This window comes from Mobula hypostoma, chromosome 21, assembly GCF_963921235.1.
Source record: "Mobula hypostoma chromosome 21, sMobHyp1.1, whole genome shotgun sequence".
NCBI classification, from domain to species: Eukaryota; Metazoa; Chordata; class Chondrichthyes; order Myliobatiformes; family Myliobatidae; genus Mobula; species Mobula hypostoma.
Window position 1 is genome coordinate 8,565,828 of NC_086117.1, and position 24,866 is coordinate 8,590,693.

General features: G+C 39.4%; 1 protein-coding gene across 8 annotated transcripts in view; it reads left to right on the top strand.

The window, feature by feature from the left end:
- The window catches only part of gapvd1 (GTPase activating protein and VPS9 domains 1), a 121,381-nt gene that overhangs the window by 20,623 nt on the left and 75,892 nt on the right, over positions 1-24,866 (top strand). For all 8 annotated transcript variants that reach the window (XM_063073400.1, XM_063073404.1, XM_063073405.1 and 5 more), the window contains 2 exons: positions 8,708-8,921; positions 13,229-14,072. In XM_063073400.1, the coding sequence (XP_062929470.1) occupies positions 8,737-8,921; positions 13,229-14,072 (1,029 nt within the window). In that variant the 5' untranslated portion in view covers positions 8,708-8,736. The remainder of the gene's footprint in view (positions 1-8,707; positions 8,922-13,228; positions 14,073-24,866) is intronic.

Below are 24,866 nucleotides of genomic sequence, written 5' to 3' on the forward strand. Positions count from 1 at the left end.
ATAATACAAATGTTGTCTTGTAGTACTGCTTTTGTGTCGTATTGGTATGAAAATGTGAATAAATAATAGATAAAACCTATTTAGGAGGCCCTCTGGAACTCATTCCTATTTTCTACATTTAAATAATTATTCACGTTATGCGTCAACTTCGAGGAACGTATCATCCACTTGTCACTTTTGTTTGTGCCCTGTGCAAAAGGCTGCAGTTAAAAGCAAGCCCTTGTTTCCTTGATACTGTGAATAATCCTCTGCACTTTGCAACAGTTTGTACCTGTTGTGGTAAAATAAATCTCTTGTACAGACGATGAGTTAAGTGCAAGTAACTTTAGATTCTTTGTGTTTTATTGACTCCATCTTTTTGTGATGGACTGAGTATCTTGGGTTTTTAAGGAAACATCATCGTGATTCTTAGGGCGTGAAGCAATGTGAAGTACAGATTTGTTAATTAGTTGAATAATCTGTTCTTGACTCTTTGGGACATCACCCATTGAGAAAATGCGTTGATATTGGACAGTATTGGTAATGCTCTAATTTGTTCTGGATTTCATTCAAATACATAATTTGTTACTCGGTTTATCTTTTTTTTTAATACTTTTTAAACTATTTCCATGAAATAGGGCAGCTGCTTAATTGGGCCCAAATGTACTGGTCCTGACGTGTCCCAGTTAAGTGGAATCTACTATATTAAATATTCAAGGAATTGAATGATGCAGTCAATTTGAAGTTCTGTCATTTTTGTTATTCATACAAATCTAATCCAAAACAACAAAAGGCATGCTTATTTTCTGCCTCCACTTGAGATAGTTGTGAAACAAATTCAAATAGCTTGCAAACAACAGGAATTCTGCAGATGCTGGAAATTCAAGCAACATACATCAAAGTTGCTGGTGAACGCAGCAGGCCAAGCAGCATCTATAGGAAGAGGCGCAGTCGACGTTTCAGGCCGAGACCCTTCGTCAAATAGCTTGCACATTGATTCTTTAAGTCACAGGCTTTAAGTGTAAAAGTATACAAAGTATACATATACATAGTGTAAAAGGAACAATAGCATTGCATTAAAAAGGTCTCTGCTGTAAACAGAAAAGGGTACTGTTAGACCGGTACAGAGAAGATTACGCTTCCAAGGCTGAAGTTACTGTATGGGTCTAATTGTGCTGTGTGATAACTGGCAATGCAAATAGAGCCAGCAGTTATTAACTGCACTCAGCAGCCACTTTATTAGATACACCATACATCTGCTCATTAATGCAAATATCTAATCAGCCAATCATGTGGCAGCAACTCAATGCATAAAAGCATGCAGACATGGTCAAGAGGTTCAGTTGTTGTTCAGACCAAACATCAGAATGGGGAAGAAATATGATCAAAGTGACTTTGACAGTGGAATGTTGTTGGTGCCAGAGGGGGTGGTATGAGTATCTGAGAAACTGCTGATCTCCTGAGGTTTTCATGCATAGCAGTCTCCAGAGTTTACGGAGAATAGTTTGACAAACAAAAAAAAAATCTAGTGAGTGGCAGTCCTGTAGGTGAAAATGCCTTGTTAATGAGAGATATCAGAAGAAAATGGTCAGACAGGAAGGTGATAATAACTCAAATAACTATGCATTACTGCGATGGTGTGCAGAAGAGCATCTCTGAATAAACAATACAGCAGTAGAAGACTGGCAGGCGGTGACCAGTGGGGTACTGCAGGGTTCAGTGCTGGGACCGCAGCTGTTTACAATATATTAATGATTTAGATGAGGGAATTAAAAGTAACATTAGCAAATTTGCCGATGACACAAAGCTGGTTGGCAGTGTGAAATGTGAGGAGGATGTTATGAGAATGCAGGGTGACTTGGACAGGCTGGGTGAGTGGGCAGATGCATGGCAGATGCAGTTTAATGTGGATAAATGTGAGGTTATCCACTTTGGTGGTAAGAACGGGAAGGCAGATTATTATCTAAATGGAGTCAAGTTAGGAAAAGGGGAAGCACAATGAGATCTAGGTGTTCTTGTACATCAGTCACTGAAAGCAAGCATGCAAGTACAGCAGGCAGTGAAGAAAGCTAATGGCATGCTGGCCTTCATAACAAGGAGAGTTGAGTATAAGAACAAAGAGGTCCTTCTGCAGCTGTACAGGGCCCTGGTGAGACCACACCTGGAGTACTGTAAACAACAGGAATTCTGCAGATGCTGGAAATTCAAGCAACACACATCAAAGTTGCTGGTGAACGCAGCAGGCCAGGCAGCATTTGTAGGAAGAGGTGTAGTCGACGTTTCAGGCCGAGACCCTGACGAAGGGTCTCGGTCTGAAACGTTGACTGCACCTCTTCCTACAGATGCTGCCTGGAGTACTGTATGCAGTTTTGGTCTCCAAATTTGGACATACTTGCTATTGAGGGAGTGCAGCGTAGGTTCACAAGGTTAATTCCTGGGATAGTGGGACTGTCATATGTCGAAAGATTGGAGCGACTGGGCTTGTATACACTGGAATTTAGAAGGCTGAGAGGGGATCTTATTGAAACATAAGATTATTAAGGGATTGGACATGCTGCAGGTAGGAAACATGTTCCCGCTGATGGGTGAGTCCAGAACCAGAGGCCACAGTTTAAGAATTAGGGGTAGGCCATTTAGAACAGAGTTGAGGAAAAACTTTTTCACCCAGAGAGTGGTGGATATATGGAATGCTCTGCCCCAGAAGGCTGTGGAGGCCAAGTCTTTGGATGCTTTCAAGAAAGAGATGGATAGAGCTCTTAAAGATAGCGGAATCAAAGGTTATGGGGATAAGGCAGGAACTGGATACTGATAGTGGATGATCAGCCATGATCACAGTGAATGACGGTGCTGGCTCGAAGGGCCGAATGACCTACTCCTGCACCTATTGTCTATTGTGAACGTAGTCACAATATGGGGGAAAAACAGCCCAAACTGTTTTGAGAGCTAGCCAATAAAGTAGCCACTGAGTGTAGCTTGGTTAAGGTTGATTCACTGTTTGAGCAGCAGAAAAAAAGTTTGAATCAATTTTTTTCTCCTCTGGTACACTTTGCTGTCCTACTTTTATACCTGCATTCTGAAGTCCGAGTACTGAGCTGCAGGTCCTAAGCAGCTAATATAAACTTTACTTTGTCTGAGTAGGTTTTGTAAAGATTAAATTTCCTCGGATAACTGCCAGTCATCGTCATTCCATGCCATGTTGTATTGACGTGGCCTTATCTATGAGCATGATGACCACGAGTGTGTGCCTTCAGCGATTCAGGATCAGCTTCTTTTCCTCTGCCATCCAATTCCTAAGTGGACATTGAACCCATGAGCACTACTCACTACTGTTTTTATTTTTGGCACTGCTTATTTTAACTTAATTATTGATGGATAATAACTTAATTATTGATGGATAATTACTTACTGTAATTCAGATTTTTCCCTTCTCTATATTTATTTATTATGCATTTCATTGTATTGCTGCCCTAAAATTAACAAATTTCACGGCATATGCCAGTGCTCTTAAACCTGATTCTGATTTTTCTTGGCAAATTTACAGAAGTGGTTTGTGATTGCTGCCTTCTGGACAGTGTCTTTACAAAACGGGTAATCCCAGGTATTATCAGTACTTTTCAGCAATTATCTGCTTGGTGTCAGTGCTCACATAACCAGGACTTGTCATATGCACCAGCTGCTCATATGACCATCCACCACCTACTCCCATGGCTTCAGGTGACCCTGATCCGGGGGTGGTGGGGGGGCTAAACAGGTGCCACACCTTGCCCGAGAGTGACCTGCAGGCTAGCAGAGTGGAGGAGTGCCTGACACCTCCTTTGGTAGAGATGTATATCTCCACCCTACCACCCATAATTGCCAAGAGAAGTCTGAAATAAATAAAGCCAGACAGTTTAAGTAGATGCACAATTCGTCTGCTGCTGTAACAAGATTTTCCAGTTTAACTCACTGAGGAATAATTAATTTTAATGCTTATCTTTAAATTTATCTTAGCAAAATAAATTGTTTTGCTTGGGCTTTTTCTTTCATACAGATTCTGCTAGGAAGTTGGGTATTGCTACAATTGAGAGTCATCCCTTTGATTGATAATTAGCAAAGTTTAACAAATGAAGTTGTTCAGTAATTGCCCAAAGTCATGTAATCCTGGTAAATAATTGAAAATACTGTCTGAGGGAGTTCAGTAAAGTCAAAAGGAAGTTTCAGTTGAACCCTTAATTCTTCAGACCATGAGGGTAATCATGCAAATTATGACAATGGCTGGGGGAAGCCTGCATTTTATCTGTAGGATAAATATTTATAGACTGGATGAAGAAAAGCAAAGCAGGATGAGTGTTTCATGTTAGCAGTGTTCTCTTTTCTGCCTTCACAGTAAATTGAAATGTTAATCCCTCAGAGCCAGAATATATATTTGAGTTAAATGTTGTTTTGTGACCAACCAATTCTCATTTCTAACCCATCCTTTTGTGGCAGTCTGAGTGAAGATGGTGACTCAGAAACACAGTGCGATGTTATGTGTGGCAATAAAAGCTTCAGGGAATTTGGATGACTTTGTCAGCTGCTATGCTAGGTTTTTGACACTGCTTAAAAAGTATAATTTAAAGCTAAGTAATAAAGGACCAGAAATAATCAGAAACTGTTCAAAGTACATTTATTATCAAAGTAGGAATACCATATGCAACTTTGAGATTCATCTTTTTGCAGACAACCATAAAACAAAGAAACAATAGAATCCATGAGAGAAACAAAATCTCAACAAAGAGCAACAAGCATTTCATGTGTGAAAAAAGAAAAAAATCGTGCAAAGGATAATAAAATAGTAACAAATAATGCAAGAACATGAACTGCAATAGCCCCCAAAAGTGAGTCTACAGCCACAGAGCCAGTTCAGCACTGAGCTGCGTGAAACACTGTTCATCTCTTTCATTAGAGAGCCTTGTCTCTGGACATGAATTCAAAATATATTGAAAACAAGTCAGCCAGAGATCTGAATTGCTTTGGAACTTATAATTTCTTTGCTGTTGCCCTTTTTAAGCTTACATCTTTTTGGAGAAGGTGATAGAACTAGCAAATGTCAAGTGGATCCATTGAATTTTCGATTGAAGTCTTTAATCTTCATATTTTTGTTTGCTGGCCTTGCCTCAAAGTTAATAAATTAATTCCATTTTTGTGCTTCAATTTCCCGCCCCCCCCCTTTGTAAATAGACATAATGGGTAAATCTGGTTATTGAAGTAGTGTATGTCATCAAATCATAGAAACATAGAAAACCCTGCAGCCCAATACAGGCCCTTTGGCCGCAAAGCTGTGCTGAATATCTCCTTACCTGAGAAATTACCTAGGGTTACTCATAGCCCTCTATTTTTCTGAGCTCCATCTACCTGTCCAGGAGTCTCTTAAAAGATCCTATCCGTTTCCACCACCGTCGCCGGCAGCCCATTCCACGCACTCACCACTCTCTGTGTTTAAAAAAAAAACAACTTACCTCTGTTCCTACTTCCAAGCATCTTAAAACTGTGCCTCTCATGTTAGCCATTTCCGCCCTGGGAAAAAGCCTCTGACTATCCACACGATCAATGCCTGTCATCATCTTCTAAACCTCTATCAGGTCACCTCTCATCCTCTGTTGCTCCAAGGAGAAAAGGCCGAGTTCACTCAACCTATCTTCATAAGGCATGCTCCCCAATCCAGGCAACATCCTTGTAAATCTCCTCTGCACCCTTTCTATGGTTTCCACATCCTTCCTATAGTGAGGCAACCAGAACTGAGCACAGTACTCATCTTAAAATTAAAGACTAGCTCTAATTTTTACATGTACATTGAAATGTAAGCAAAAATGCACCATGTGCGTCAATGACCAACAGTCTGAGGATATGTTGGAGCAACACTCACAACACGCTAGAGGAAGTCAGCAAGTCGAGCAGTATCTGTGGAAACGATCAGTCAACATTTCGGGCTGGAACCCTTTGTCCTGATGAAGGGTTCTGGCCTGAAACGTTGACTGATCGTTTCCACGGTTGCTGCTTGACCTGCTGAGTTCCTCTAGCGTGTTGTGAGTGTTGCTTTGTCCCCAGCATCTGCAGAGTATTTTGTGTTGAGGATATATTGGAAGCAACTTGTGTGTCACCATATTTCTGGTGCCACATAGCATGATAACAATTCACCAACCATAACCTTCAAATGTGGGAGAAAACCAGAGCACCCACATGGTCATGGGAGAACGTACAAACTCCTTAGGGACAGTACAGGGAATTGAAACTGGTTTGCTGGCACGGTAGAGTGTTATATTAACGGCTGTGCTACTGCACTTACTGCTGGATCTTGGAGATGATCCTTGTAAGACAGTTACCATCTGAAGTATTTTCTTCGTAGACTATCTTTCCTCTTATAGAGTATTGCTATGTTGCTCCATTATTATTGGTGAAAAGCCTTACTATTTCTAGCACTAAAGCATTAAATTTAACCTAAACCAAACATAATTTCAGTGTACTTGTTTTTTACCTGTTGATGCAGTCCTGTCAGTTTAATTGGACTTATTTTGTCAATATTTTATTTTCTGACACAAAACTTTGATCAATGATTGTTTTTGATGCATTTTGATTTAGAGGTGGGGGTTAAAACAATATTCTTAAACAAAAACAGTACAAATGTTTTGCGTTTTTTTAAAAGTAAGTAGTCATGCATGGAGTTTGGTATTGTTAGCATTTCTGATTGCTTTTGGACTAGGTGGCTTGCTAAGCCATCCCAGAGGGCTGGAAGAAATCAGCAGGTTAAGCAGCATCTGTTGAAGCAAACGGACGTCAAAGTTTTGGATCGAGATCTCGCATCATGAAACATCATCTGTTCTTTTGCCTGCATATTAGGTGGCTGAACTACAGATTTCTTCCAGTAGTTTGCTTTTTGCTCCAGATTCCACTATCTGTGCCTTGTCCATTACAGAGGTATTTGTGTCAATATTTTGGATTTTGCCTTCCGGCCAGGCAAATACAGCAAATTTCCTTTCCAAAGATGAACGCAATTGGATTTTAATGACAGTCTGAATGTTGCCTTTTTTAAAAAAATTCTATTTAAAATCAATGCATTGCAAGTTGTAAATCAAGCCATAACATCATAGCAGTCAATATAATAAATAATAACAGAAAACGCTGCAAATGTACAGAATGTTGGGTAGCATCTGCATGCAGAGAAACAGAGTTCACATTTCGGATTGATGATTTATAGGGGAAAGTTCTTTGCAGAAATTTTATAAGTTTATTCCTTTTATCATGTCTGTAAACTCAGTCATCGGGTCAGTGCAAACTTCACAGTACTACTTGCATTACAAACAGATCCATTCTACCTATGTTTTCCAATAACTTTTCAAATTATATTACCAAATTTTCTTTTTAAAAGCTGCATACTAAAGAATGGTACCTAACAGGATGATTTATTTTGCTGAATATTTCCCCTATTTTAATCTTTATATCATTTATGATGATCCTAATCCTCAGCTTTTTTTCTCCAGTCCTGCACAAGGGTTTCAGCCTGAAATATCAACTGTACTCTTGTCCATAGATGCTGCCTGGCCTGCTGAGTTCCTCCAGCATTTTGTGTGTGTTGCTCGGATTTCTAGCATCTGCAGATTTTGTCTTGTTCATCACTTATGTTAGCTAACATTTTTTTTGAAATAGTTAAAAACTGATAGGCATTTATCATGCAATTTTAGCAGCTGATTTAGTTTTTACTTTTAGGACTTTTAAATTGTTTAAAATGAGTACAAGGAGCAATATAGAGCACTGCTGCATGTTGGGCTGGATGGTTTGTTTATTTTTTATCCTGCAGATTTTTTTATTGGCTTTGATTCTGTTGTTTGCTTCAGTAATCCTTGATCCCTAATGTACAGGGCATATTATTTTTATGGTAGATCCATCACCCCACCATCACGTATCATGAGACAAAAGTACATCAAAATGGTTTAATGATGATCAATTCATCAAAATATTGTTTCATGTAATCCTTTGATAAAAATATTTTTTTCCATTTTCAAAATTATTGTGATAAAGAGAATAAATATGTAATCATGAAAGTAGGAAGAAAATCCTTAAAATGGCGTAATTCTCCATTATGACTTACTGATTATTTTGTTTCCTTAACAAGCAGGTGAAAGTGTGGCAGTCAGTGAAGCATCATCTGATGAATATTTTCTAACTTGAATAAGCTAGTTTGACATATTTTGCACTGAAGTAATTTAAGGCCATTATCCTGACATCATTATTCAGAATAACACATACCAGCACCTGCAGAATCTCTTGTGATCATAAAACAAAAGGAAGTTTTCTTGTTAAAAAAATTGGTAAACAGTTTTATTTCGTCAATGTAGAGTGTGCAGATAAATTTGTAAAGTTGGAAGTACACTACACTTTTAAGTTTGTCATGGAAGCTGTAGTAAAGGAGATAAATATAATCTGCCTGGCTTACTCCTGAGCATCTGGGAAAGTGCATAATGATGCCTTTGTTTTAAGCAGACAGCTACATCTATATCTTGTGCTTTTGGCCTTGACAGTTGTGTTTTTGGGAGGATCAAAATGAGAATTGTAAAATTAGGTTTCTTGAGTGATTCATTTTGAAGTAGCTGGTGTCATTAACTTAATACACATTGTGGAGCTGACTCACATTGTAAAATTTTTGAGGCAATTTCTAACTACTCGGGTTCTACCTATCCAGCTGTGCCTTATTTCGTTTCTTTGTGTTTTACAGTTGGTGTACCCTCCTGTGCCATTTTGAAGATGGTGAAGCCTGACCTTCACACTTTGGCCCATCACCTCAAGCAAGAACGTCTTTATGTGAACTCTGAAAAACAATTGCTTCAGCGGTTAAATGCTGAAGTGCTCAAAACTGCAGAAAAACTATACTGTTCAGCATGGATTGCAAAGCAACAGCGAATTAACTTAGACCGTCTAATATTAACAAGGTAAGATCAATGTGAATTTAGAGGTTTTATCGAAAGCATGGCAATATAACTAAAAAAAGACAATTTCATTTTGGCAAAATGTTCAGTATTAGTTTCTGATGAACTCTCAGTATTTGTTTTATGTGTAATGTGTTGATTTCTGCTGTGCTATTCTTAGTACAATTTACAGTCTAATTATTGCAGTTGAAGGTTTCAGCGGACACTGGTGAAGAAATTGAGAAAAATTGTATTCAACCAAAGGGGAAAAAAAGTAGCTGCTAAGGAGAAACAATGGCCAGAAAATCAATTTGATCAAATGTAAATTAGATTACTCGCAGGAAGCAGTATTTAGGAATATGAGGCATACTAGATAAGTGGAACATTCTCAGGTGAGTTGGATAAATCTGGACTGTGACTCAGAGCTTTCTCACTTCGTGCCAGGAGTCTGTTGCTGTCTGTTCAGTTCCTTTCTGTTTAGCAGTAGACATCAAATTGGATGGGGCATGGCCATTTCCCATATGGAAATTCTAATGTTAAATCATTGTCCTGCTTGGATTTTCATTACTTGGCAGCTGCTGATTATCTTTTGATGGAAGCCACCAATGCCAAGCCAATGTGGGATGAATGAGCATAATCTGACTTTACTACTTAAAGTGCATTGGAAAAACAAAGGTTCAAATGCATGGAAGTTATTAACTGGTGTCTTGACTTTAATTTTGATAATTGATGCAAATTTTGAATTTTTGTGCCTCTTTGTTCAAATTAATTAGAATTCATTTTTACTTGACGACCAGTTCTAATTGTGAAGGTGCTTGCAAAGCCAAAGCTAATTGCCCTCTCTTTTTTTGATCTGAGAAAGTGGTGGCGAGCTCTGCTTTGAATTCAACCCACTTGAGCACTTTCACAACTTTAGGTTATTGAAAATCTGTAAACTGTGAACATTTTCTCTATGGGAAATGTATTTCGGGTTGTTGGGTTTCGGATAAATACTTATCGCTTTGGTGGAAGGAGACAGGCAGGTGAGTGATGGATGGAAGCAGATAAGGGAGGAGAAAAAGAAGATAGATACAAGTCATGGGAGGGATGAAGAGGTGAAATCAGAGACAAAGACTGGAGGGCGATGCATGGGGAACAGGAAGGCCACGGTGGTAGCATATGGTAAGTAAGGTAGGTGGTTAATGGGAACCACTTGAGAAAGAGCTCGGCAGATGGAGGAGGAGGAGGAGGACCAGGGCATGGGTAGTATGTGGATGGAACAGGGAGGGAGAGGGAATAAAAATGGGTGATGGAGAAGGAGAAAGGTATGGAACGAAGGAACAAAAATGGGAATTCCAGGGTGGATTGAAAGGACAGAGAAAGAGAGGGGAGCCATGGAGTAAGTTTTTGCCTGAAACTGAAAATTTCAACATTCCAATCATCGGGCAGGGGTGGGCAGTGGGGGTTCATCTATCCAGGCAGGATGAGGTGATGTTCTTTCAGTTTGTGTTTGGCCTTTCCCAGGCAATGGAGAAGACTGAGAAAAGACAGGTGTGCAGTGGGAATGGAAGCAACTGCGAGTTCTGGATGGCCATTGTGGGCAGACCACTATCTACCCATCTCCCTCATCCTAGCTCAGCCCACCTATCACATACCATCCTCTGTGTCACCCCTCTCTATCTTTATTTGAGCTATATTACTCCACTCTCAGATTTGATATAGGATCTTGACCAAAAGTCAATAATTTCTTTCCCTCCACAGATGCTATTAAACTTGCTGAATACCTGTAGCAGTTTGTTGTGTTTTTTTTTAGTTGCAGTATTCTGCATCAGCTTTCCCAATTAACTTCAATCTCAGTGTCATGAATGTATCTTTACAAGCTGTTGAAAATATATCGACTGTGAAGATTCCCTCCATGGTAAATGTATTTCTGGTTGTTCGGTATTTGCTAAACACGATCAATATCTATAGTAGAATAATTATAAATTTATTGATTTCGTGATACAGTGTAGAGTATTCTCTTCTGGCAGCCAAGCCATGCCATCCAGTAGCCCCCCGACAACAATTAATCCTAACCCAATCATGGGAGGATTTACAATGACCATTTAACCTACTCAGTATGTCTTTGGACTGTGGGAGGAAGCTGGAGTACCCGAGGAAAATCCACACATTCTACAGGGAGGATATACAGAAGCTCCTTATTGATCAGCACCGGAATTAACTCTGAACTGTAATAGTGTTTTGCTAACATGGCACCTAATGTAATGAAAAAAGATAAAACAATAAAATAGGACTATCCTACTTAGCAAAACAAAATCAAGATTTCCACTTACAGAAGATGTATTTCGACTTTATTGAATGTCAGACATTTAACTATTTTGACAGCTGCTTGGAGTAAAGATGTTTGAGCTGATTTCTATCTTCTCTTGCTTTTTGTCTATACTTGTAATCCTTGTTGCAAAGGCACAGCAAACATTAACAACTTGATAATAATTACATGCAAGCATTTCTCTAGTCTTATCTCAGAATCAGATTTAAATTCACTGGCATATATCATGAAATTTGTTTTGTGGCAGTAGTACAGTGCAGTACATAAACTACAAATGACAGTAAGAAAATATGTGTGTTTAATTGCCAAATTCAAGGTGACTAAGAAACAAGAATTGGTCTACGTACTGGAGTAACAATTTCTCAGGTTTACAAATTAAAATTTGACTGTACCAAGACAACGTACAAATTTTCTTTCAGTTTCGTGAAAACTACGGCAATATGAAATAAATGAGGAAGACTCTTTACTTAATGGGACCGTTGGCTGATTTTTGATGTTTGATTGCTTGTGAAGCGTAAGAGAAAAATTAGCTTTGATTGATTGGGAAAGTACATAGAAAAGTTTGATATGGAGAGGCAGTGATTAACATTTAAAGAAATAAGTGTCAGCTCGCAGGAAAATATCCCTCGAGAGACAAAATCTAATGAGAAAAAGTGATTGTGAATCTGTGGAACTTTGGATGACGCCTGAGCATCCACAGTCTCTGAAGCCATCTCTTTTGAAACTGTGAATTGCGTATTATCTAGTCCTTGGGATTTATCAGCTTTCAAACTTGCCAGCACTATATTTTGAATCCTAATCTTCTGACTCATGAGAAAATAAAGATGGGCTTTAAATATGAGGTGGAGGCTTATGAAATTATCAAGAATACTAATTGCCTGAAGATTGGCAGCATTTTCAAACCAGCAAAGGAGGGCCAGGAAATTAATAAAGAAAGGTCTAGGTAGAGTATAAGAATATTATCAGATGAGAAACATAAAAGCTCTTGTGATCTGTTTTAATAATGTACACCACAAAGAAACTGTAATTGCAAGATTATAAATCCCAGGGATGATTTGTATTCCAGTGTTTAAAAACATAAGAAATAGTAATAGAATCCATCTGGAAACTTTAATTACCTGATTTGGAGCATAAAGCATTTTCTTTGAATAACTTCCTGATAGTTTGATGGTGTACAGAAATGTACAAGTCAGATTTTATACTGTTCACGTTGTTAGCTGGAGGTACTAGAGTTGGGAATGACATAAAAATTCACCATATACAGGTTTCAGAAGGAGCCAGAAACATCATGAAGGATCGCAGCCCCCTTGCTCATGTACTGCTTGTCCCACTCCCATCAGGGAGGAGGCTACATAGCATCCACGCCAGTGTCACCAGACTCAAAAACACTTTCCCCAAGTGGTAAGGCTGATCAACACCTCCACCCACTGACCCACCCCAACTACCACTACTTTATCACTTCCTGTCAGTCATCTTATGTACAGACACTCCTGTACCTGATGGCACTTTAGTAACATACAATCAATCTATGTCTATAAGCTATTTATACTTTGTTTTTCAATTATTATGTTCTTTATCATAATTTTTTTTGCTGCATTGGATCTGGAATAACAAATATTTCATCTCCTTTGCACTTGTATACTGGAAATGACATTAAACAATCTTGAGGGAAGGGAAAATCCACAGGAAAAAACTGTTGGAGCAGGAACTCAATAAATTCAAGCTTTCGTCCATTTGTTGTGTACAGCAGTTACTCTAATCATTATAGAGATCTGCTGGTACGTGAAATAAATCTCAATCCTGAGAACCTGTATGTGTTTTGCTAGTCATGGGTCCAGCCTGAACCCAATAAGTACAGCTAGGTCCTGTTGATTTGAGGTTGGGTGACCTGGTTTGAGCTTGAAGAGAACTAAGCTTCTGATATTAATTATTCAGCTGCCTATGTGTTGAATACCTTAAAATAATTTTGCTGATACTAATATTGCCTATATTCAGAAAATACACTTTTCCCTTTTTATTTCAGTGTTGAAGCATCTCCAGCAGAATGCTGCAAACATGCAAAGATCTTGGAGGATACTCAGTTTGTGGATGGTTACAAGCAGTTGGGTTTCCAAGAGACGCTGTACGGTGAATTTTTAAATCGACTCAGAGAAAACCCACGACTTGTTGCCTCGTGTCTTGTTGCTGGGGAGAAGCTTAATCATGAGAGTACCCACAGTGTCATTCTGACAGTGTTTACTGCCCTTTATGGGAACTGCATTATGCAGGAAGATGAGAGTTACCTCCTGCAGGTGTTGCGTTACCTGATTGAGTTTGAACTGAAAGAAAGTGATAATCCTCGGCGGTTGCTTCGAAAAGGTGCCTGTACCTTCAGCATTTTATTCAAACTTTTTTCGGAGGGGCTGTACTCGGCCAAGCTTTTCCTCACTGCAACCTTGCACGAACCAATAATGCTGCTTCTTGTGGAAGATGAGGATCACTTGGAAACTGATCCAAATAAGCTTATTGAAAGATTTACTCCAGCACAGCAGGAGAAACTTTTTGGGGAAAAAGGTACAGAGCAGTTCAGACGGAAGGTGCAGGAGATGGTAGAGAGCAACGAAGCAAAGCTAGTAGCTTTGGTAAACAAATTTATTGGATATCTCAAACAGAATACGTACTGTTTTCCGCATAGCTTACGTTGGATTGTATCTCAAATGTATAAAACCTTATCTTGCATGGAGGGGCTGGATATTGGGGAGGTGAAGGCCATGTGCACAGATCTATTGCTTGCCTACTTCATTTGCCCAGCAATTGTGAATCCAGAACAGTATGGGATAATTTCTGATGCGCCAATTAACGAAGTGGCAAGATTTAATTTGATGCAGGTAAGATCACTTCCTGTTCTTGAAATATATTGTGAAGATTTCTTTTCACTATTTTTCTTTTACTTCCTCAGTGATGACCTCATTGTTTATTTATAAATACAACAACATTGGGGAATATTTTGGATTATTTATTAACTTAAATCCTGAAGAAAATGTTCTCTTTTGTTTTACCATTGCCAGTGAACGTGATATTATGCCATCAATCCATATAAAGGATAGCACTTAATCTCTTTTCCTATTCCCCACATCGTGTACCCAATTGACTGCTAGTCTTGTGGCAAACCTGCTGATAGAAAATTCTTATATGTTAAATACATATGTTGTGGAAAATGTATTTATGATTTTTTTGCATGCATTTGTTTATATATAACGTTGTCTAGAACAGAATTTCTTACATAAGGTTATTCTAATCAACATCAGGTCAGCGTGTTCTCTATTCTGCTATTTTAATATTTTTAACCCCTTTTGTTCATTGACTAAGCAATGTGTGGGTGAAATGGCCTAGGTTGCCAAAAACAAAGAGAACACTTAGTTTTATTGTTCTATGATCTTCACGTTGAGTCATGTTCAAGCTGGACTTTATTTCTTCTGGGAACTGATTGCTTTACAAAATTGTCAGAGGTTTGAGTTTTTTTAAGGAAGTGATTAAGATGATATGGTATTAGATGTTGTCAGTGTGGATTTAGAGTAAAGCATTTGACAAGGTCCTTCCCAGTGGACAAGTCCAGGAGATGAAATCACAGGAGATCTATGATGAGTTTATTGGACCCAAAAATTGGTTTGGTCATAGATGACAAGTTAGTGGTAAAGGAGAGTTTTTCTGTCTGGTGATCCTGCAAAGATCAGTGCTGAGTCCTCTGTAATATCTATGAATGACTTGGATGAAAATATAGCTGGTCTGGTTTACAAGTTTGACATGAAAATTGGTGAAGTTGTGGATAATGAGAAAAGGCTGTCAAAACATGCAGCTTATTATAGATCAGCTGAAAAACTGGATGGAGAAATAATAGATGGAGTTTAACCCAGACAGGTAAAGGGATACATTTTGAGAAGCAGGAGGAAAGCATACTTTAGCTAAGAGTGTTGATGTACAGAGGGCTCTTGAGTTGTATTCATAACTCCCTGAAAGCAGTAATGCAAGTGGATAGAGTTGCAAAGGTGGCATATGGCATGCTCTCCTTCATTGGTTGGCATTGAGTATAATAAAAGTCATACTGTAGCTGTACTGTATAAAACTTGGGCCATACTTTGAGTACTGTGTGAAGTTCTAGTTGCCATATTATAGGATGGATGTGGGGGCTTTGGAGAGGGTGTTTAAAAGGTTCGCTTGGACTGGAGAGAATTAGCTAGAAGGAGAAAGTGGAGAAATTTGTTTTTTCTGGAGCATCAGATGCTGAGGGGTTGCGCTGCTTGGGGAGATGGTGGTAACACTTTCAATAGGAATGTTTAAGAAACATTTAGACAGATGCATGACCAAGCAGGGAGTAGAGGGATAGGGATAATGTGAAGGGAGATGGGATTAGTTCAGATGACTGGCTGCACCAGACATCATGTCCCTAAGGGCTTGTTCCTGTGCTGTTTGCAGAAAGGCAGCTACGCCTGTGGTTTCTTTAGTATTAATATACACTTCTTAGCAATTGCTATTTAGATCTTTATTTTGTTCATGTACAATTTTCTTAGCTCTTTGGGGTTCTGATTACCAGGAATTTTGTGATTAAAGCAGGGGTTCCCAACATGGAGTCCATGTTTAATGGTATTGGTCCATGGCATAAAAAAGGTTGGAAACCCCTGAGATAAAGGTTCAGTTTCATGGTATGTTACATGAAGAGGATGTTGGTGATTTTGTCGTTAAATATGGCTCTGTTCAGTGTTTTTGTTTGGAGGTTAAGGTGCTGACATCTGTTGATACTGCACAACAGTTTTTCCAGAAGTTAACAAGCTGCATTATACCTTCAAGATCAAATTATCGGAAGGCTAACACCTTGAACTGCAATAGCACCGTATTGTGCTCCCTATGTAGCACATAGACAGTGACTTGAGCAAAAAAACAGTCATTTCTATTTTTGAAACTAGTACAAAGAGGAAGGTTGCTAACTGATTCAGATAGCAACAACGTGCTTTCACTTAAAGGAGAAGCTACAAATTCTGGGAATCTGGAACAAAAACAGAAAATGATAGTCATTCTGCAAAGGAAAGACATTTTCACATTTTAAATGAAGCCTTCAGAACCAAACTGAAAATTAAAATTGCCATTTTTGTGAGGAAAATGCCCTCAAAGGAATAAAAGTGATTAAGTCAATATGAGGTGACACATTGATTTGGTGGTGAATATTAGTACATTTTGTTTCTGATCTCAGTCCTTTTAACTTGATTATTTTCATGCTAACTGTGGCACAGATTTCATTTTTGAGGACCTATTTTAGCTTCAAATATCATGAATAAAATTAAAAATGAACTACAAAATAAGACAGATAATTTTCTATTTTGTTACACCAGTGAATAATGTAGTATTCATACATATTGATTATAAAGTAGCTGTACTGCCTTACACTTGTGCTAATTCATTTGGAAAATTAGACTCCTGTCAAATACCAAGCTGGAACTGAAAACATCTGGAGATGGTGTAAGTTGTAATGTAATAGTACAGTATAAAAAAGTTCCAATTTCTTTACAACATAAAGCCGAGCAAACCACTTCAAAGCAAATTGTGGTGCCAGAAAGCAGAAGCTACAAAATGATATCTCATAATCTTCTTGTGATGATGTTTCTTTTGGGTTAAGTATGTTTGGTTTAGCCTCTGAATGGTAAATTGCTTTATTATTGTCACATGCGCAAGATACAGTGACAAATTTGATTTGCATTACTATTCATATAGATCAATTTGTTACAACAGTATATTGAAGATAAACCAACAACAATGTGGAATAGTGTTACAGTGGAGATGACAATAAGGTGCAAGGTCTCCAGGTATTTTATGAGATGAAAAGTGTATCTTATTGTACTAGGGAACCATTCAATACACTTTCAACAGCAGGAGTGATGCTGTCCTTGAGCCCAGTGATATGCACTTCCATGCTTTTGTATCTTCTACCTGATGGGAAGGGAGAAAAGTGAGAATATCTAGACTGGGTATGGTCTTTGTGTTGGCTGCTTGACGAATCTCAATGTTGTATAATTTGTGAATAGGTTAATTATCAATATACAAAACTAACAACACAACTATATGAAATGAATTGAAGTTGCACCCTGTTATGTATCCTGTCTCTGTGCTGTTGGGTCTATCAAAAACCTGTTTTCTGATTTCAGCATTGTTTTATGGGAATATTGGGCATCATCAAAATGAGAGAGAACAATTCAAACATTTCCACCGAGTGTTTTTGACTGTTTGAGTTCTTCCAGCCTTTTCCATTTTGATTTTAGGTTACAACTTTGGCAATTTTATTTATTTTCTGTTTCTAAGATTCCTTGTTCTTGATCTTAATTTGCACTTATAATCAGCTACTGTTTGGCAATCACTTAGTTCCAATAGGAGTTTATGTTCTCAAATACTCTTTCCACATTGAAAGGCCAAATCATTAACTGAATGGACATGAAATTTAAAATACAAAAGGCATTCCCTTTGAATCATACCATTTCCAGTGACATACAGAGCATTGCAATCCATTGGCTTTTGAGATAGACCAAGAAATAGTTCAGGTTTATTTTATTGTATTATTTTTATCATATCAACTGAAAAGCAGGTAGACAGATTCAGGCTGAGATATTTTTTAAAAATGTTTTTTAAGTACATAATAAGAATATCAGAACACAATATTAGGATTTCAGAGTAACCCAGAGATACTTTCTGAGCCTGATGCACCATTGGATGTTTGCATAACTAACCACCTTTCTCAACTCAACATTATCACCCGATAGCCACAATATTTTTTTCTTTCACTGATTTCAAAAAGTATAATTTTAAATCTCCAGTGTAGTCAATGATTGAACATCAGGATTTCCCCTGGTGAACAGAATCCCAAGGATTCATAAGCCTCTGAAGCTCAGTACTGAAATTTTGTCGTCTTAATCCTGAAACTCCGGACATCAGTTCTGGACTTTGCATGCAAAGAAGACAACCTCTTGGCATCAAGCTAATCAAATGCTTTAAGAATCTTAAATGTTTTATTTCAATAGCTTCTCATTCATAGTTGCAGAAATTGGTTGCCCACTTAACGTGATCTTCTGAAATCGAGCTCACCCCAGAATCATGCTGGTAAAATTCACTGCAGTGTCTCCTAGCCACATCTTTTCTTGACTGGGAAATGCCATAAAATTAAAATTGCTTGGAGTACTCCAAATGAGGTCGATGTTAACCTGAGAAATAGCAGTTTATTCCTGTTCGGATTGCAAACTAAGCCCCACTCCATTCATTCCTCAAGCTTTCAAATTGTTTAACAGCATTTTACATGGCATCTTATCAGATGTATTTATTTGCAGTTGTTAGCCTGTTGGGATAGCCAGAAAATATGGCATTTTTCATCTGTTTAGATTTGGTAGCAAAAGGCTTTGCTTCTTGTCTAGCTAAATATTTGGGGCTATTCTCAATTCTTTCCACTGAAAATGAGGTTTACCATTGCCAGAAGTTGCAGCATTGTGCTCATTGGACTGGTTACGATTCAGAATTGTTAAGTGTGTTATGAAATATAATGGCTGATTTATAGTTGTGTGTACTAGCTTATGCTGTAGCCTACACAAGTGGGCTACGCCGTTGTGAGCATTTATACTTGTGCGTTGGTGTGTCTGCGTCTCTCTGCAATTCACCGCCAAAGCGCTAGTTGGCGGTGGGGTTTCTATGCCACTGTCTTGAGTTCCTTCATGTTGAAACTCAACACGAAGAAACTCAAACTTCGAACAATGGCGACTGAAACTGAAGGAGGGTGAATTTTCTGTGCTTGTCCGGCCACTGAGAGACATGGACGAGGAACTGCATTTCAAATATTTTCAGATGTCGGCAGGTAGATTTGACGATTTGGTTCATCGTCTCCAACCATTTATTTCGCATCAGTGTATGCACAGTATACTCAGAGACTGGCAATCACCATTTGAGTTTTAGCTTCAGGTGGAAGTCAACAGGCTGTAGCAGCTAGCTACAAACTGGCGTCAAGCACAGGGTCCTCCATAATTTCGGAGGTCTGTAAAGCTTTATGGAAAGCATTGCAGCCAGAGTTCCTTCCCTGCCCTTCAGTTGCCCAGTGGGAAGCTATTGCAGCATAGGAGGAAATGCAATGCTACCAAGCAGGTCAATCACAGTTGTGCTGGTCTGCGTCGCCACGATGCATAGTTACATTTTGGGAGAGGTGTGTGTTAGGCTATGGCGTAGGGTTTGGTGTACATTTGATGCATGAGTATAAATTGGCCCTAATTCTGTCACGGACAGTCCCAAGCCTGGCTGCGAAAGGAGGAGGTTTGGGCAAGGCCATCCTGTAAAATCCCAGAGCTACAGAAATACCAACAGAAGCTCCAAAGACCCCAGCAAGAGGAAGGATTTTGGCTAGAAGACATATGAAGTTGTGTCGTGAAAGCGGAAGCACAGGGCCGATCAATCTTTGGCCCCGAACAGAGAACTCTGAGCTGCTGTTGATGGCCAGTGCCCCTGTGGTGGTGATGGGCTTGAGGAGGAGGATTGTGAAGTGCAGAAGATGGTCTAAGTAGCTGAATGAAAGAAGAGGCCCTGTTTTCGAAGCTTATGTAGAACTCTCTGAGGGAAAAGTCAGCTGAAATCAGGAATGAAAAGTGGGACAAAAGGATTAAAATTGCTCATGTCTGGAGTCTTGGGTTTACTTAGACCATAGGATAGGGGAGTAGAATTAGGCCATTCAGCCCATTGGGTCTGCTTCACCATTCCATCATGGCTGATCCCTGATCCCACTCAACCCCATATAGCTGCCTTCTTACCATGTCCTTTGATGCCCTGAGTGAACTATCAACTTCTGCTTTAAATATACCCACAGACTTGGCCTCCACCACAGTCTCTGGCAGAGCATTACACAGATTCACTACTCTCTGGCTAAAAAAAATTCCTCCTTACCTCTGTTCTAAAAGTTCGCCCCTCAATTCTGAGGCTATGATCTCTTGTTCTGGATACCCCGATGATAGGAAACATCCTCTCCACATCCACCTATGTCCTTTCAACATTTGGTAAGTTTCACCTATCTTTGAATCATCTGCAAACTTTGTCACATAGCCATCAATTCCATTATCTAAATCATTGTCAAACAATGTGAAAAGTAGCGGTCCCAATTCTGACCCCTGAGGAACACCTAGTCACTGGCAGCCAACCAGAAAAGGTTTCCGTTATTCCCAGTCCCTGCCTGTCATGCCTGTATCTTTCCTGTAATGCCGTAGGATTTAATCTTATTAAGCAGCCTCGTGTGGCACATTATCAAATACTTTTTGAAAATCCAAGTAAATGACATCCACTACCTGTCCTTTGTCCATCCTGCTGGTTATTTACTCGAAGAACTCTTAACAGATCTGTCAGGCAAGATTTTCCCTTTGTAAAAACCTACTGACTTATTTTATCATTAGCCTCCTATTAGGCTGCATCCACACTATGCTGGATAATTTTGAAAACGCCGGTTTCGAGTAAAAACGACAGGCGTACACAAAAGCGTTTTTCAAAATATCCACTAACATGGATATTTGGGCAAATCTCCTCTACTGGGCACGCGCAGGACACACAGAAAACAAGCGAAGAGGAAATGGTACACTCAGTGCGCGTTTGTCCAGTTACAGAGTAGAAAAACTTAAAAGGAGTTGCTGCAACACACATCAAAGTTGCTGGTGAACGCAGCAGGCCAGGCAGCATCTCTAGGAAGAGGTACAGTCGACGTTTCGGGCTGAGACCCTTCGTCAGGACTGGAATTGCTCTTGGCTCTCGCGCAGGAGTACTTAAAACAAAAAAAAAACAAATACTGGAGCGTGTGGAGGCAACCGTCAGGGAGTTCACGGACGGTATGACCTGGCTGACGACGAACATTGAAAAACTGACTAACTCTGTTGCATTAATAAAGCACCTTGTTAAATGTATAAAACATGTCTGCATCAGCGTTATCTTGTATTTCCATACAATGTTACATTAGGCTGTTACACATCTATTGTCAGAGAAGTACTTGCATAAATAGGTAAACCACCTTCATACAAGCAAGGACAGAAAACAGGGCAAAGTGAGTATACTTATTTATTCAGTAAGCTATGGGTCAAAGTATTTGGTGAGTACATTTCTAACTCTTCTGGCTTCAGTCTCGTTGCCGTCTGTTCTGAAATTGTTAGGTTCTGCGAAGTGCAGCATCAAATATCGCTGTGATGATTGCACGCTCTAGTATCAATTGTTTGGCGACAGTAAAGTAGTAATAATAATAAGAAGAAAGCAATGAAATGCCGGGCTGCCACCATCTGTTCCGGCACGTCATGACAGCAGTTTTAAAAAGCTCCGGTTACCCCGTACACACTGCAACGGATGTTAGGCGCTTTCAGATTTATTCACTCTGGAGACCGTTCCTGAAAATCTCCATTTTCGGGGTATGAGAACGCCGTTTTAGTGTGGACAGAGGGTCAAAACGAAGAGAAAAAGCTTTGTTTTCAAAATTATCGGGCGTAGTGTGGACGTAGCCGTAGATTTCACCTTCTCCAGCTCTGTATTTCCTTCACCAATCGTTCCCAGCTTTTATTTCACCCCTCCCCCTCCTGGTTTCAGCTATCACTTTGTGTTTCTTCCTCCCCTCCCCCCACTTTTTAACTCTACTCCTCTTGTTTTTTCCTCCTGTTCTGCTGAAGGGTCTCGGCCCAAAACGTTGACTGTACTCTTTTCCATAGATGCTGCCTGGCCTGATGAGTTCCTCCAGCATTTTGTGTGTGTTTCACTGCATTTATCTGCCGTTTCTTTGTGCCCCATTACTACCTCACCAGTATTATTTTCTAGTGGTCCAAGATCAACTCTCACCTCCCTTTTTCTCTTTATAGAACTGAAAATACTTTTAAGTATCACACATCAAAGTTGCTGGTGAATGCAGCAGGCCAGGCAGCATCTCTAGGAAGAGGTGCAGTCGACGTTTCAGGCCGAGACCCTTCGTCAGGACTCACGAAGGGTCTCGGCCTGAAACGTTGACTGCACCTCTTCCTAGAGATGCTGCCTGGCCTGCTGCGTTCACCAACAACTTTGATGTGTGTTGCTTGAATTTCCAGCATCTGCAGAATTCCTGTTGTTTGCGTAATACTTTTAAGTATCTTGCTTTATATTAATGGCAAATTTGCCACCTTATTTTCTCTTCTTAAAGCTTTTTTTTAGTTGCCTTTTGTTGGATTTTAAAAGCTTCCCAATCATCCAACTTCCCACTCACTTTTGCTACCTTATGTGCCCTTTCCTTGACTTTTATGCAGTCCTTAACTTCCCTTGTCAGCCATGGTTGCCTACCCCTGCCATTTGAGAACTACTTCTGTGGGACATATCTATCCTGTACCTTGTGAACTATTCCCAGAAATTTCAGCCATCTCTGTTCTGCCATTATCCCCGCAAGCATCCTCCTCTAATTTACCTGGTCAAGCTCTCTCTCATACCTGTCTGATTCCCTTCATTCCGTTGTGATACTGACACATGTGACTTGTGCTTCTCCCTCTCAAATTGCGGTATGAGTTCAATCATATTATGATCATTGCCTCCAAAGGGTTTCTTTACGTTAAGCTCCCTAATAAGATCTGGCAGCACCCAATCTAAGATGGCATGACCTGGTAGGCTCAAGCACAAGTTGCTCTAAAAAGCTGTCTCATAGGCATTCAACAAATTCCTTCCCTTGTGCTCTGACACAAACCTGATTTTTTCCCAATCCCCTTGCCTATTGAAGCCCCTCATTACAATTGTGACATTACCTTTATTACATGCCTTCTTCAGCTCCCTTTGCAATCCCAACCCCACATCTTGGTTACTAGTTGGAGGCATATATATGATTCCCATAATTTTTTTTTTATCCTTGCAGTTTCTTAACTCTACCCACAAAGATTCAACATTCTCTGACCCTGTATCACCTCTTTCTAAAGACGTAATTCCATCTCTTACCAACAGAGCCACACCACCGTCTATGCCTTCCTGCCTGTCCCTTTAATACAAAGTATATCCTTTGATGTTAAGCTCCCAATTATGGCCTTCTTTCAGCCACCACTCAGTGATGCCCACAACGTCATACCGACCACTCTCTGGCGGTGGTGTCTGAAAAGAGATTGCTGTCCAAGTTGCATGCCATCTTGGACAATGTCTCCCATCCACTACATAATGTACTGGGTGGACACAGGAGTACATTCACCCAGAGACTCATTCCACCGAGATGCAACACAGAGCGTCATAGGAAGTCATTCTTGCCTGTGGCCATCAAACTTTACAACTCCTCCCTTGGAGGGTCAGACACCCTGAGCCAATAGGCTGGTCCTGGACTTATTTCCTGACATGATTTACATATTTACATATTACTATTTAACTATGGTTTTATTACTATTTATTATTTATGGTGCAACTGTAATGAAAACCAATTTCCCCTGGGATCAATAAAGTATAACTATGACTATGTATTGACTTCTAATACCCATCCAGATTTTTGGTTTTCTTAGTGTAGAGCAGAGGTTCCAACCTAGGGTTCATGGACCCCTTGCTTAATGGTATTGGTCCATGGCATAAAAAAAAGTTGGGAACCCCCAGATGTAGAGGGTACTGAAGCAAAGAAGGGCTTGGGGACAATATTCCCTGTTAATTTTCCCTGATGGAAGTATAAATAATTTCAATAAAAGACCATGAGCCTATTTTTTTTTTCTCTTTTACGTCGAAAAGTAGTACCTGAATGGTTGAATGTTTAGACTAGAGGAGTTTTAAATGTTAAATACCACTTTTGATAAATTGGGATATTTAAAGGTGTTTTTTGGATTCTGAGGGAAGCGCACCAGTCTGCCCAGTGACTGAAGAAATGGAGGAGATTAAAGGTGTACAGCAGAAGTGACTTTCTTTAATAAATCAAAGAACTGAGTCTATTGAACAGTCTATTTGAACCTGTTTCTTGTCTGATCAACTTAATAGGTAACTTCTATTAATAGGTGTATTAACTTCTGTCTTGATTATACAGCAACTGAGGCTGAAAATTTGACTAGAAAATTTCAAAGATTCACTTTTCCATGGTGTGTACACGTGAACAGAGATGATAATTAGAAACCATATCCACTTTCAAGACAGATACGTGAATAATTAAAAGATAGAAATAAAGAACCTTGGAAAATTTTGGTAGAGAAAGGGGACCTTTGACCCATTATATCCATGATAGTCCGGATTCATTGTTGTTTGATGTCATTTTCAGTACACATGTGTAAAGGAGAACTTGATCTGATACAGGACAAAAAACACAAATGTAAATACATAAGATAGCTTATGTGCATCTGTTGTATTTCCATAAAGTGAGGATAGGCACAGGAGAATCTGTGCACAAGGTGACTGACAGAAAATGATAATATAGTGGTGATTGGGTTAGTGAGTGAATGTGTTGATCAGCCTTGCTGCTTGGTGTAAGTAACTTTTTTAAGTCTGGTGGTCCAGGTATGGATGCTATACAGCCTCCTTCCTGATGCTATTGGGACAACTCCATGAGCAGGGTGGGTGGCACCCTTCATGATGTTACTGGCCCTTTTCCAGGACCTTTCTGTATATACTGTATGTTCTTGATGGCAGATACACTGGTGCGGGTCATATATTTGGCAGTTTTGACTACCTGTTGTAGAGTTTTC